Source organism: Anastrepha ludens, chromosome X (assembly GCF_028408465.1).
Source record: "Anastrepha ludens isolate Willacy chromosome X, idAnaLude1.1, whole genome shotgun sequence".
Taxonomy (NCBI): domain Eukaryota; kingdom Metazoa; phylum Arthropoda; class Insecta; order Diptera; family Tephritidae; genus Anastrepha; species Anastrepha ludens.
In genome coordinates, this window is record NC_071503.1 from 96,372,245 (window position 1) to 96,387,252 (window position 15,008).

Genomic DNA, 15,008 nt, shown 5'->3' on the forward strand with positions numbered 1-15,008 from the left:
GGTTGAAATCAGGGATGATCGCTTTCGCTCTATCAATCGCCTCTTTCAACTCCTGTGTCATTTCACCTTCCTTTGGGTGAGTTTCGTGCACCCTCCTTAGGAGCCTAGCCGCGTTTCTGCGATCCTGGTAGCTCGCTTTCGCTGGGTCTACCACCCTCACAAGCGGCCATCCTTCGGTACCGGAGCTAGCAGTAGCATTGCTTCCGGTCGGGACCGTTTTTGGGGGCTGAATCGCAGTTGACTGCCGGGCTAGTGCCCCCCTACTTATACTTGGACCTGTGTCCAGTTCTGAGTACGTGTCAGCTGTCCTCGCTTTCGCTGAGGCTGTCGTTGTGTGTTTGGATCGACTTATTAAGCCGATGGATGGCGTTTTCTTTGAGCTCGGTGCAACCGTTGCTCTTGTTGCGGAACTGTTTGTTCCTGTCGGTCTATTAGAAGGAGAACCGATCTCCTTTTTTTATTTATTTTTTTAAAGTCTGTTTGCATTTTGGACCCACGAGTGTCGGAGAAAGGATGCCCGCCCGTGCATAGCTCCGAACTACACGGGTAACGCTAATTATTACGGAGGGCGCCAGTTATCCATAAGCTCCGTTCGAGACTTGGTTATTTTATAGAAGGGCCCCAAGCCTGACAGATTCTCGGCACGGGTCGCATCCCACCTTAATCCAGCCCTTCACCCCTGACCACGTTAAAGGTCCTTTGAGTAGTGCTGTACTATTGAGGAGTATCGAACCCTACCCATAGTACCCTTAACTTAGCTAAGCACCTCCTGAAAATAGGAAAACTGTGGTACTTATTACCAGCTGGCACCCTCGGGGAGGGTTCAGTGGAGGATTTTCGCCAGCCCTCAGGTTAACTTACTTCACAGTGAGCTATGGCTTTGCTTTGGAGTGGGGTATCATATGACAAAAAAATGTATTTGGTGTGTGCCATGTGTTTACTTATGTTTCGGGTTTCAAAAAAAGGAAAAGAATTTTTGTCATTGAAATTAAAGAGTAGAGAAAATTGAAATGGTTTACATAATTTGAGTTTGAGTATTAAAAATATATTTAAAGAATTCGAAAGAAGTTTGAAAGTGAAGTGGAGGTAACCTACACCCCTATGGTTAAGATTGAAAATTACTGTGCTAAAAAATTTGTTTAAATTTTGCAAGTTCAGTGGTTTTCAATAAAAATAATTGTATGACTTTAAAAGTTTCTTAGTATATCTAAATCTATTTTTAATTCTATGTTTTATAGTAAATTTTTCTTAAATTTATTTAATATTATAGTGTTTTAGGTGATTTTGTATTTCTTAAGGGTATTATTATGATATTCCTTAAGCTTATTGTTAATTTGTAATACAGAATTTACTCCTTTATGCTCTACTATGAGATAAGGGCCATGATATGGACTTTGCTGTTTTCTTCTAGTTTCTAGTTTTATAAATACCCAGTCACCTACTTTTAATTCTGATGTGTTACTGTTCTTGTCATATAGTTCTTTTCTCTTTTGTTTTGTTAGTTTTATCAGTTCTTGTGCCCTAAGAAGTGACTCTTTTAGTCTAAGTTTCATCTCATTTGCGTAATTGTTTAAGTTATATACTGGTTGATTGTCCTCGATTATGTCAGTTGGTAAGCGTGGAAGTTTTCCGTATATTAACTCGTACGGTGAAAATTCCGTCTCTATGTTCGGCGTGGTATTAAAAGCAAATGCAAAATAAGGTAGCCATTGGTCCCATTCGTGATTTTCTATGAAGTGTAACAGAAATTCATTTAGGACTCTGTGACTCCTTTCAACTGTTATTGTCTGATGGTGATAGGGTGCTGAAAAGGTCTGCTTTATATTTAGTATTTCGCATATATTTTTCATTAATTCATTTGCAAACTCTGTACCTCGATCAGATTTTAATGTTTTAAAAAGTCCGTATTTTAGTATTACCTGTTCTACTAGTGTCTTTGCGATAGAAATTGCTTCTTTAGTTTTCATTGGGAATAAGAATACGTATTTTGTCAGTTCGCATTGTACCGTTAAAATATATCGGAAACCATTTGATATAATCAATGGTCCTACTGTATCTATGCTTAAATTTTCAAAGCTTGTACTAGGTGTGTCCGTTATTGTCATTTTTTCTTTTATGTACTTTGTCTGTTTGTTTCGAGTACATTCTTTACAACTGTTTACATATCGTTTTATCATTTTCCTCATGTTCTTCCATATGTATTTTTGTTTTAATTTTAAGATAGTTTTTCTTATACCCAGATGTCCTCCTAGTGCTGAATTGTGATACTCAAAGATTACATTTTTTATAATTTCTTCGTCATTAATTTGTTTTGGGGCTTTATATAAAATTATTCTTAAGGGTCTTAATTTTTGTTCTAATCTTTCACTTTGTAACTTGTTGAATGCATTCTTAAAATTTTCAATATTCATTTCTCTTAATAAATTATCTTTTGCTAGTTTCGCCATGATTGAAACGTATTTCAGAGGCTCCTCACTATATCGGACTATTATATCCCCTTTTTTATTTATCTGTATTTCGGATCCTTTCATTTTTTCTTCGTACACGAATTTTAATCTTTTTATATTTCTTATATCAGCTGTGGACGTACGTTCCCAAATGTGAAGTTGGCCTGACTTCGAATGAGAGTTGTAGTTCTCCTTGTCTACCCTGGTGTTATTTTTGGCAGACATTCCCCTTGTTATTACAAACATTTTATTATTGTCATCACAATTCGTTGGTATCATTTTTTTTTAGTATGTCTGAGTCTATCTTTATTCGTGATAATGCATCGGCATTTTATTGTATGATATATATTTTTTGTTTTATTAATATCTACATTAAAAATTTTATTTTAATTTTTTTTTTTTTTTTTTTTTTCCAACCCCATTGTGCATTTTATTAAAGTTAATATAAATTCTACATTTTTTTTATTTTCATTAAGGTGCACAAATATTCAATTTTATGGTTATTTAACTGAATGCAAAAAGTCACATTTGTTCTTATGCCGGTTTTGTGCTTAAATATTTGTCAATGATAAAAATTTTAAATTAAATGTTAATATATTTAAATGCATTAGCGAAAAATCTCTATTCAACAATATTTATCATAGCATGTGTGAACAATTTGGTGCGCGTCGTTAATAATATTGAGAATTATTTCACTTTAATTGGCCGCCTAATCATATAAAAATAGTTAATTGTTACCTAATACCAACTTCATACTTTTAATTACATTATTTTATGCATTAATCAGCAAATAATCAGTCATAAACAAAATATGGATATTCACAATCCAAAATATATATATGTGTATATGTAGTTATGTATGATAGTTAGTTTTTCAATCATTAGTTTATCGCAAGAAGTGGCATTTTTTATTTTAAATTACTTTAGCCTTTTGTTACTGTTGTTTTGAACTTCGCATGTAGCGCACTGCGCATTTATACAGCCTTGTTGACTCTGACGGAGTTCACGTCGTTGAGGGTGAGAGTAGTCACTAGCTCGGAGTCAGTAAATTCACGAATAATGGTCGATGGTTTGTCACCCTTCTGTTCTTGCACCAATTTGTTGCCATCCAGAGTGAAGACGCTCTTCACTTTGCGACCATCAAGTGTCTCTTCATCGAATTCCTCGCCCAGCTTGAAGTTGACCGTAGTTGTCTTGAAGGTTGAGGTAGTGGTGAAAGAGTAATTATCACCATCCTTCTTCAGTTCAACGGTGGGGCTGACACTGTTACCCATTTTGCGTAGAACCATACCGACACCCAATTCCTTCATGTATTCGTCGAAGTTTTCACTCTTTTCTAATTTGTATTTCTTTCCTTCCCAGACAGCCATTTTTACTAATGATTTATTTAGCGTTTAGGATCGTCCGCAGGATCGCCATGTAAAGGTGATGCATGTAATGTGAAGCAGGATCGTCAATGTGTAGGTGCTATTATTTTAGGGCAAACCTGCCGACTAAAGATTCCTTTGTAAATAAAAGATATATTTTTTTAGTTAGGGCAAATAACTGCCTTCCAACTATCAGGTAGCGACTGAGCTGACTGAGCTGCCTTCTGATAGAATGGCTTTATTTTTATACTTTCTTTTTGCCTTGTCATCAATAAAATATACATAATTTCAATCAAGCATTGTTACAACTAAAAATCAATAACAAAATTGTAAACACTTAAAAATACTATACAAATGAAATTCTGCTTAGGTTGACTTAAATTTTGTTCAGGTTAACTTACTTCACAGTGAGCTATGGCTTTGCTTTGGAGTGGGGTATCATATGACAAAAAAATGTATTTGGTGTGTGCCATGTGTTTACTTATGTTTCGGGTTTCAAAAAAAGGAAAAGAATTTTTGTCATTGAAATTAAAGAGTAGAGTAAATTGAAATGGTTTACATAATTTGAGTTTGAGTATTAAAAATATATTTAAAGAATTCGAAAGAAGTTTGAAAGTGAAGTGGAGGTACTCTACAGTATTGCTGGCTTACCTTTGCAATCAGTTGAAGAAATTAAAGACTTCGGCGTTATTTTCGACTCTAAGCTGAATTTCACTAGCCATGTTAGCCACGTTATAAGACGTTCATATGCGATGCTAGCATTCGTACACCGAAACTTTTCTGCATTTGCCAACCCACACACTCTCAAAACATTTTATTGCGTTTTTGTTAGATCAAGATTAGAGTATGCCGCTGTTATTTGGAGACCGTACCAAATAGGTCTCTCTAATCAGATTAAAAGAGTTTTGTGCTCCGATATTTAAACTTTTCTGAACCTGTACCATCGTACCGCTCTCGATGTTTATTGATTGACTTAAAACCCCTTGATAGCAGACGATCTATTCTATCCTGCTAATTTATTATTCGTATCATTTCTGGATCTATTGATTGTTCTTCCCTTTTAGGTAAAATTCTATTTAATATTCCCAATATGAAACTCCAACAGTACGAAACCTTTAAAATTGGCTTCTTGAGAACCAACTACGGTGTGAATGCTCCGATTCCTAGGACATGTGCAGATTTAAATACAATATGTTTTTCAATTCTTCTGGTGCTGATTTTACATGGCCGTATGGCATCTTAGTCAACCATCTTAAATCGGTTTTTCCTTAGTAATTACTAAACTATTGTACATTAGCTTAACATAGTATGTAAGAATGTATCCATACAAAGACAAATAAATAAATATATGATAAATATATGAAAACCTCGGACGGAATATTCTACTTAAAGGCGTGACCACTTACATAGGCATTCTTACACAAGTAAAAGCTTATATGGAAAAGCACATCATAAGATCCCACCTCTTTTACCCCATCATAAATCCGAAAATAGCTCTAACTATCGACATCCTCCAGAGCAATCAACATATCACTAGAAATCCACTATTTTTACGTAAATTTTTGCGCAAATGGTTTAAACCCGTTTTGTGGTCGATCTTTAGCTCCTGGGTCGGTTAACTTCGATTATTTCTGTGACTTTATTGACATTTTGCTTAACATCGAAAATGCCTGAACGAAATCGACGGAACCAAATTACAAGTGTCAGCACCATTAACACCATTCACAATTTTAGCGGCCTGGCTTGCATTATGAATTATGTCAATTTAGCAGCAGTTGAGTAGAATTCGATTGTGATTAGAAAAATATAATCTTAACGCTGTAGGTTAGCTATAGGTATTAATAATATACAATAATATACATGCATATGTATTTACATTTCTTCTAAAACAAGTATGCTAAATTCAAGGGGCAAGACCAGATCATCCAAATATATACAGTGGTCACACAATTTATTCGTTCACTCACTTACAGCTTACAGATATCAGGTATATATATACTTAGCACGATTTATACAAAAGAACAAAATTTGGACATATTCGTAAAAAACAACATATTTATTTATATATTTAACTAGCGAAAACCCGCCCGTTCCACTGGTCGTCTTTAAAAAAATCTAGGTTAATTAATTAAATTAAGCCGAAAAATACTGTGTGTTTTTTATAAAAATTCTCGCGCATGAATAGTAATGAAAGAAGTTTTAAATAGTAGTAGCAATTAAAAAACGTTTGATGTGATTTACTTTATTACTTTTTTTATTGTAATGCTCTTTGGTGTACAATATTCTTCGTTTTTCCATGCGTTGCTGAATAAATGAACAATACCGATGGCTTACCAACTCTTGAGCATGAAACATAAAGTTGGCCATGAGAAAAACATGGGTATTCTAAATCAATGCCACAAATTGATAAAGTTTGGCCTTTTGACTTATTAATACGAGGGGTGCCTTTTATATTTCGGGATTTGGCAACCCTGGTGTTGCAATGTGGCAACTGACAGCTTTATCGCAAAGTTTGACATTTTTTGGCTTTTACGTACTCAGAACGTTTTGAAATACCAGCGCTATTTGTGTTGTTTACAGTAACTTAAAAGATTCATCTCGGTCCAAAAATGGAATTAAATCGTGAACATTTTCGTGCGATTATTTTTTACAGCTTTCGACGTGGATTAACTCAGCAACATTGCATGGATGAACTTAATTCATTTTTTGGCGATGAAGTTCCATCAAGCACCAGTGTTTATCTATGGTATGGTGAATTCAATCGTGGTCGTAGTTCACTCCAAGACGAATTTCGTGAAGGTCGTCCAAAATCAGTTGTTGTTCCGAAAACCATTGATGCTGTGCGCGAACTGATATTGCAAGATCGTCATGATCGTACAAAACAGACACAGATGCAATTGAGTTCCTCGCCACTAAGGAAGGTGAAAAGCACATGGGCGAACCAGAACCCATGAGCGAAACCGAGCCAATGAGCGAAGACGACCGGCCCACCGAAGAAGAATACGCCTCTTCAGGCTCAGAAATGGGCTTAGGGAGGCTGTACTAGGGTAGGCTTTACTGTGTAGGGGTAAGTACCACACACAACAGCGTAAGTATTCCGAAAGGGAACTTTTATGCGAAAGCAAAGAAGACCCAGACATTACGCTAACAGCTGATGCATCTTCTACAGATAAACCTTCATCACTGTAAAGAAGCCTGCCTTGCCCTCCTGGAGCGTCTGGCAGAAGATCAGCCGGACGTAGTCCTCATCCAGGAACCCTTGGTACGGAATGGCGAAATCTGCGGTCTGAGGACATCAGGGTATAAAGTATACAAGACCAATGGTGAAGGTACTAAAAGAGCATGCATAATGGCAAAAGCACATCTTAATATATTTATGATTCAAAATTTCAGTAACGCAGATACTACGACGGTTAGCTGGGAAGTGAGCGGAAGCAACATCTGGCTAACCTCGTTCTACTTTGCCGGAGACGACACAGGTCCACTGCCGTCGCCGCTAATAAGAAGCCTTGTGGAAGACTGCAAAGCACACAACCGCAAACTAGCCCTAGGAGGTGATGCTAATGACCACCATACCGTATGGGGGAGCTCGGATACAAACGAACGAGGTGAGTCTCTCTTTAATTATATTATATGTAGTAAGCTTTTAGTGTGTAACAAAGGCAACGAACCTACATTTATTACGCGCAATAGACAAGAAGTTCTTGATATTACGCTAGTTTGTCAAACCCTCTACGAAAAGATGACGCAGTGGAGGGTTCTGAATGAACACTCTTACTCCGATCATCGTTACATAGAAATAAAATTTGGGGGAAAAAACTCACGGGCCCCGCCTACCAGCAGGAACTTGAAAAAGACCAACTGGCATATATATAAACGGGAACTTAAGGAAAGACTTCCAAACTCCCAAAATACTACTATTGAAGACAGAGAATCATTGAACGAACACGTACAAATCCTTACGGAGGTCTGTAGAACTGCGCTAAACAAGGCTTGCCCCTTAATTAAGTATAAGGGGAAGAAAAAGGCGCCCTGGTGGTCAGAAGACCTGTCTACACTAAGAAACGACAGCAGAAGACAGTTTAATAGAGCGAAAGCGACACGAGAGAGTAAAGACTGGGACTGCTACTATACTAAGCTAAAAATTTACAAAAAAGAAGTTAGGAAAGCGAAAAGGTCTGGTTGGAGAACGTTCTGTGGAGAAATCGAAGGAACGAAAAAACACTATACCACCGGATACCTCCAAAAACCGGACAGGAGTTGGACTACTTCGAGTGACGAAACTCTGAAGTTGCTAGTGGACACACACTTTCCCAGCAACGAATCATCTAACGTGTTAATCAACAATGGTACAGAAAGACCAAACTCTGACATTGAAGAAATAATCACTGAAACTAGGATAACCTGGGCAGTGAACACGTTCAATCCATTTAAATCACCGGGCCCAGATGGATTATTCCCGGCCCAAATACAACATTCACTAAACTACATCATGGAGTGGTTGACGGTCATATTTAAGGCCGCTCTGAAACTGAAAAGTGTCCCATCAACATGGAAAGAGGTAAAAGTGGTCTTTATCCCTAAAGCGGGAAAAAGTTCACACACGACACCTAAGGATTTCAGGTCAATAAGCCTATCCTCCTTTCTGCTAAAAACATTAGAAAGAATTTTAGAAGAGCATATTAGGGCTAACATCAACCCTTATAAGCTCAGCATCTCACAACATGCGTACTGTAAAGGGAAATCAACCGAAACAGCACTTAACTCACTTGTTACAGAAATCGAGAAGTCAATGTATAATAAAGAATTCACACTGGTAGCCTTCCTAGATATCGAGGGCGCATTCAACAACATCCTACCGGATACCATAATAAAGGCACTGACGGACTTCGGGATCTCTGGCGCTCTGGTTGAGTTCATCAAAAACATGCTCTTGAGCAGATTGGTGATCGCAACCCTAGGGGACTCAGAGATCAAGAAAAAAGTTAGCAGAGGAACACCTCAAGGCGGTGTGCTGTCCCCTCTCCTATGGGTGCTGGCACTAAACTCATTGCTAAAGAGCCTAGAGGAGAGAGGACAACACGTTGTAGCCTATGCGGACGATGTTCCATTGGTAGTAAGGGGGAAATTCCCCAATACACTCATAGAAGTCATGCAGGATTTACTAAACATGGTTGAAAACTGGTCAAAAGCAAATGGGCTAAGCGTCAACCCCAATAAAACTGAACTCATCCTATTTACCAGGAAACACAAAATTCCAAATATAATTCCTCCGACTCTAGGTGGAACGGCACTGTCATTTAGTGATGAGGCCCGCTCCCTAGGTCTAATACTAGACTGAAAGCTAACATGGAAGGCAAATGTCGAAGATAGAGTAAAAAGGGCGACAATAGCACTATACTCTTGTAGACAGCTAATAGGACTAAGTTGGGGTCTCTCCCCATCTATCGTATACTGGCTTTACACGGCAATTGTCAGACCAATCCTAACATACGGCATATTAGTATGGTGGCTAAGTGCTACAAGGTGCACCTTATCTGAGTACCAGGACACAGAAACATTGCAGGAAATTGTAAGGCGGATGAACTTGCAAGAACCGGTACAACGCTCGGTCTCGAACCGGATAAGGCGCTGATACCCATGCCCATAGCCACTTGTAAATTACTTATAGACAGGGAAACCATCAAAAAGGTAAATACAATCTGGCAAAACCTCACAACATGCGAACTAAGCAGACAGACATGGCCGAACTGGAACAGCGGTCGATCAAAGATCTTGCTACGATTCAACAGAGAATCTATAAGAAAAATGATAGGTGTTTTAACTGGTCATTGCTTAATAGGCAGCCACGCTAGAAGGTTAGGACTCCCTTACTTCGATTTCTGTAGAAGCTGTCTTAATACAGAAGAAGAGGAAACAGTCAGACACCTTTTATGTGAGTGTGAAAGCCTAGCTATGAGAAGGCTGCGCACTCTCGAGACAGCATTTCTAACCGATGTAGCGGACATAGCCCATCTAAAACTAACGAAGCTCTGCTCGTTTATTAAAGCAACCGGATGGTTTGAAAAGGAACACGTAGAGTAAGGATAAGCTCCAGTGGTATCATAATGGACCTGCTGAAGGTCTAAGTGTGTCTTGCGACAACCACCCTACCTACCTACCTACCTAAGTTAACCTGAACAAAATTTAAGTCAACCTAAGCAGAATTTCATTTGTATAGTATTTTTAAGTGTTTACAATTTTGTTATTGATTTTTACTTGTAACAATGTTTGATTGTAATTATGTATATTTTATTGATGACAAGGCAAAAAGGAAGTATAAAAATAAAGCCATTCTATCAGAAGGCAGCTCAGTCAGCTCAGTCGCTACCTGATAGTTGGAAGGCAGTTATTTGCCCTAACTAAAAAAATAAATCTTTTATTTACAAAGGAATCTTTAGTCGGCAGGTTTGCCCTAAAGCTCTTCCATAAAATAATAGCACCTACACATTAACGATCCTGCTTCACATTACATGGTTCACTTTACAATACTATACGAAGTGTGCAAAGTATTGTTTGATTTAGCATATTTTACGTGAAAGCATTTGCTTATATTTAGTGACAAACGGTTTAAATAGCAGCAGCTCTGGACATTGTGCAAGTCGGCTTGCAACTTTTCAGAGTCACTAACACTGTTAATCACCGCAAATATTTTAAAATCATCAGCATACAACAAGTGTTCAGCAAAAGAAAAGCAAGAACCAATATCGTTAATAATGAGTATAAAGAGAAGGGGTCCTAGAATACTTCCCTGAGGGACACCAGAGGACGCAATAAATGTACGGGATGTCGTATTATCAACGGCTACAACGCAGTGCCTGTTGGACAAATATGATTTGATCCACGACAAAAACGTGGAGTGTATACCCAATGATGCAAGCTTCGACAAGAGTATTCGGTGCGATACTTTGTCAAACGTTTTAGAGAAGTCTATATAAATTGTATCAACTTGAGATCTGTTCTGGAAGGCTGAAATGCAGTAATCATTGAAAATATAAAAGGTTAGATAAGTAAGCAGCTTTCTCGCTCCCTCTTGACAAATCGGCTCCCTTTTTTAAAAAGTTGTTGCTTCTTTATAAAAAAAGTGCGTGTTTCACAAAAAAAATTTTCAATTGTAGTAAAAACTAAACTTTTGATGCAAAATGGTCGGCAACACTGTTTCCATTTTGACACGTTGACACTCATATTCGTTGAAAACCTTTTATTTAATTGGAAACAGGCAACACTCGTTTGTGAATACTCATGCATGTAAATCTCGATCAGGCATTTGTACAAACTTTTATTAAATCTTTTCCTTCATTAGAACTGCAAACACAATCGCGGTCACCTTACATACATATACCACAGTTAGTAAATTATGTTAGAATATTTGTAAATAAATTGTATTTAAAAGTTTTTATTTGTAGGAGTTCACAGGCGCGTAAGTGCAGCGGGAGGTGTGTTGAAGAGCTAAGATGGTCAACTGTTGTGATTTTTAGAAATGAAGGCAAGAATGCGTGTGTTTCTAGTATTGTCATATGTGGTTCTTCGGACAATTTCATGAATGACATTGAGCGTGCTGTGGTAATGGTGTAAATAACTTCAAGTGTTTGGCACGTGACGGTCGGTATGTATCTGGTGCTGGTGCCAATGAAATCGACTTGGCTTCCGAACTGGCCGCCGGTACCATACCGGGTCTAGAACAGTACGCTGTACGTAGATCTACGATCAAGTCCTCGCACTTGACGTCTACAAGGGATGTAAGTCGTAGTTATATATTTGAAGTTAAGAATTTTTAAGACTTCTGGCTTACAGGTTTTTGGTTTCTGCGCAAGTTCAACGTCCCTACATCAGTTCGAATCAGTGCAGCGTTCCAACACCCCTACGAGCCACTTTCCGCAATTTTTCTCATTGCATTTGATTAACGTACATTTATGAATTATATTAGCAATATTTGAAATATTTGGGCCAAGTATTTAAGGTAAACAAACTTTGAGCTTCTAAACTTGTAATAAGAAATATACTCGCAAATCTACATAAAGCTTATTTTGTTTACTATCAGCATTTCCTTTTTAATGTAATCAAAATAAAGACTCCTTGTTTTTACTTTTTTTCGTTTCACATCTAACTAATATTTGTTTTACAACTACGAACTAACTTAAAACATATACTTAAGTAACAAAACATAGACCTGCGTGCCCTTGCGTTGTTAGATAAACATCGAAAATATTCTAAATAAATATTATATTTGCTTTAAAAGAAAACAATAATTTTTTTGTTGTTTTCTTTTAATGTAGTTTAAATATGGCGGCCGCCGTAGCCGAATGGGTTGGTGCGTGATTACCATTCGGAATTCACCGAGAGGTCGTTAGTTCGAATCTCGGTGAAGGCAAAATTAATAAAAACATTTTTCTAATAGCGGTCGCCCCTCGGCAGGCAATGGCAAACCTCCGAGTGTATTTCTGCCATGAAACAGCTCCTCATAAAAATATCTGCCGTTCGGAGTCGGCTTGAAACTGTAGGTCCCTCCATTTGTGGAACAACATCAAGACGCACACCACAAATAGGAGGAGGAGCTCGGCCAAACACCTAACAGAAGTGTACGCGCCAATTATTTATTTTTTTTTTTATTTAAATAACCAATATACTTAGTTTTTCTCTAATTACAGCACTAATTAGCTACTTTACGTACTTTTTTACTACCAATAGGCAAGAAGGGGAAAACATTTTTCCCCTTTCTCCATCCTTCCTAAATGCAGCCCTAAAATAAGGGAGTGTCAAAGCGCCCTTGTCATTACTTACCTAACCTTTTATAATTGAATCATGGAGTCACTCACTAGTCTGTCTCTCATTAGGGCCCCTGTCTCTTTGATTTGCTCTTCGCATTTTTTGTGTTCCTTGCATGACACTCACATGCAAGAACATAAGCAAGAAGGTCTTTCACCTCTGCGGTTAGCTGCACAAGAGCAAAGGATGATGATGTTTTCGTAATTCCTTTACTTTTGCACACAGTTCAATTGTTTGCGAAATCAGCAACTGCTTATCCACTTTTAGAGAGCTAATTGCAGCCATCGCACAAGCATTTTCTGATTGCAAAGCAGCAATTTCTCTAATTGCTTTCAGACTGATATCTGAATTGTTTACATCTAGTAATACAGCTGACGCTGATTTCGGCACTTGTTGTGGTGATATCTGTGCACGTAAGTTTGCTGGATTCCCTGGCACATTATCAGCAATAGCAATTTAATCATCCTGGTTGCTGGGAGCTGATGGTGCGCGAAGGTGCAGACTTATTACAGATAAATAGCTTATCCGTTTTAAGCAAAAACTCTAAATAAACAGGTTGTAGATTGACACAATTTAAGTGAAAAAGATTTGTCGCACTGCACTTTATCTTGTGTACGTTTAACTTTGTTGGCACATAGACACGGCATTGTTAATTCGATATAATATATGTACAATAGCCAAAAAGAGTAAATGTGATACACGAGTGTCTCGTAAAGAAAATTACACAATTTCTAATTTTTGATGGTTTATGTTCATATTTAATAACTTCGATAGCGGAGCAATCAAAAACACGACCGTTCACGGGCGAATATCGTATGTCAATTGGGTATTGTAATTAGATGTGTGCCTGTGTACCCCAAATTTTGAATTTCCGGATTCCAGGATACTAATTTCATCCTGAAAAAAGAATAAGTTATGTCCTTATATGGCTTTTGCGGATAATTTTCTTGGATTAAGTCTTAACTATAATATTTTTATATTCTGCAACTATTTATTTCTTTTTTGTATCTGGGTGTTAGTTAATTGCCAGCCTTTTATTTATTCTAACGTAAATAGTGTTTCCTTCTGCTTATGTTCTAGGGTTTTTTTTCCTTTTGTTATGTTAGGCTAGGTCAACATCCTGCCTATCCTGTAGTTTTTTCATTGTCTCGTTCTTTTCATTTTTAATTAAAGTTGAGTCAGCACTCACTCGTCTACCAAAGAAGGGTCTCTATTGGACTTCATAGGATTTATGAGCGCTTTCAGTTTTAAGGCAGCGCATTATTTCTTTAGTGTATCCATTTGCCAATTTGGCCATTTTCATACCAAATTCCTTTTCATGAAATTATTAGAAATTAAGTTAAAGGATTGTTCGATATCGAAAATAACATTTTTTGGAATTAAAAAAGATACAAGATCTTTCTGAGGTGGTATGATATGTTCGGTCGCTCAGGATTTAATGGTTTTGGCTAATACGTATTTTGAAAATTTGTCAATAGCGGTAAAAGTGACTTTTTTATCTGTTAGAAATGTATATGAATAAACGAGTTGGCCAGGTTATTACGGGATTGGTGTAGCTTGAATTTATGGCTTTGCGGGGTGATGATTATAGTTATATAATAGATGGAAAGTAATTTTTCTTGTCTCTTTCGTCCGTAATGTTCTCTACTGTAATTGCGTAGATCCTATTTTATATGTGATAAAGTGCATTAGGTATAGCTCCTGTATCTGTTCCATGGCTCGCTCGTCGCTTTTGATGCAGTAAGTGCTCTTCTTCTTCCTAATTGGCGCGATAACCGCTTTCGCGATATTGGCCGAGTTTAACAAAGCGCGCCAGTTGTGAGGCCAAGTGAAGCCAAGTCCTTCTCCACCTGATCTTTCCAACGCAGAGGAGGCCTTCCTCTTCCTCTACTACCACCAGCTGGTACTGCATCGAATACCTTCAAAGCCGGAGCGTTTGTATCCATTCGAACGACATGACCCAGCCAACGTAGCCGCTGGATCTGTATTCGCTGTGCTATGTCTATGTCGCCTTAAAGTTCATACAGCTCATCGTTCCATCGTCTGCGATATTCGCCGTTGCCAACGTGCAAGGGTCCAAAAATCTTACGCAAAATCTTTCTCTCGAACACTCCAACCGTCGCTTCATCGGATGTTGTCATCGTCTAAGCTTCTGCGCCATACGTTAGGACGGGCATGATGAGAGTCTTGTAGAGTGTTAGTTTTGTTCGTCGAGAGAGAACTTTACTGCTCAGTTGCCTACTTAGTCCAAAGTAGCACTTGTTGGCAAGCGAGATTCTACGTTGGATTTCAAGGCTGACATTGTTATCGGTGTTAATGCTGGTTCCTAATTAGACGAAGTCTTTCACAACCTCGAAATTATAACTGTCAACAGTGACGTGGGTGCCGA

The 15,008-nt window shown here is 37.8% G+C and overlaps 1 protein-coding gene across 1 annotated transcript; it reads right to left on the reverse strand.

Annotated features, from left to right (window-relative positions):
* Positions 1-3,406: 3,406 nt before the first annotated feature.
* LOC128869218 (probable fatty acid-binding protein) lies at positions 3,407-3,862 on the reverse strand. The gene has a single exon (XM_054111746.1). The coding sequence runs from the start codon at positions 3,815-3,817 to the stop codon at positions 3,422-3,424; it is 396 nt and encodes a 131-aa protein (XP_053967721.1). The 5' UTR covers positions 3,818-3,862; the 3' UTR covers positions 3,407-3,421.
* Positions 3,863-15,008: the final 11,146 nt, after the last annotated feature.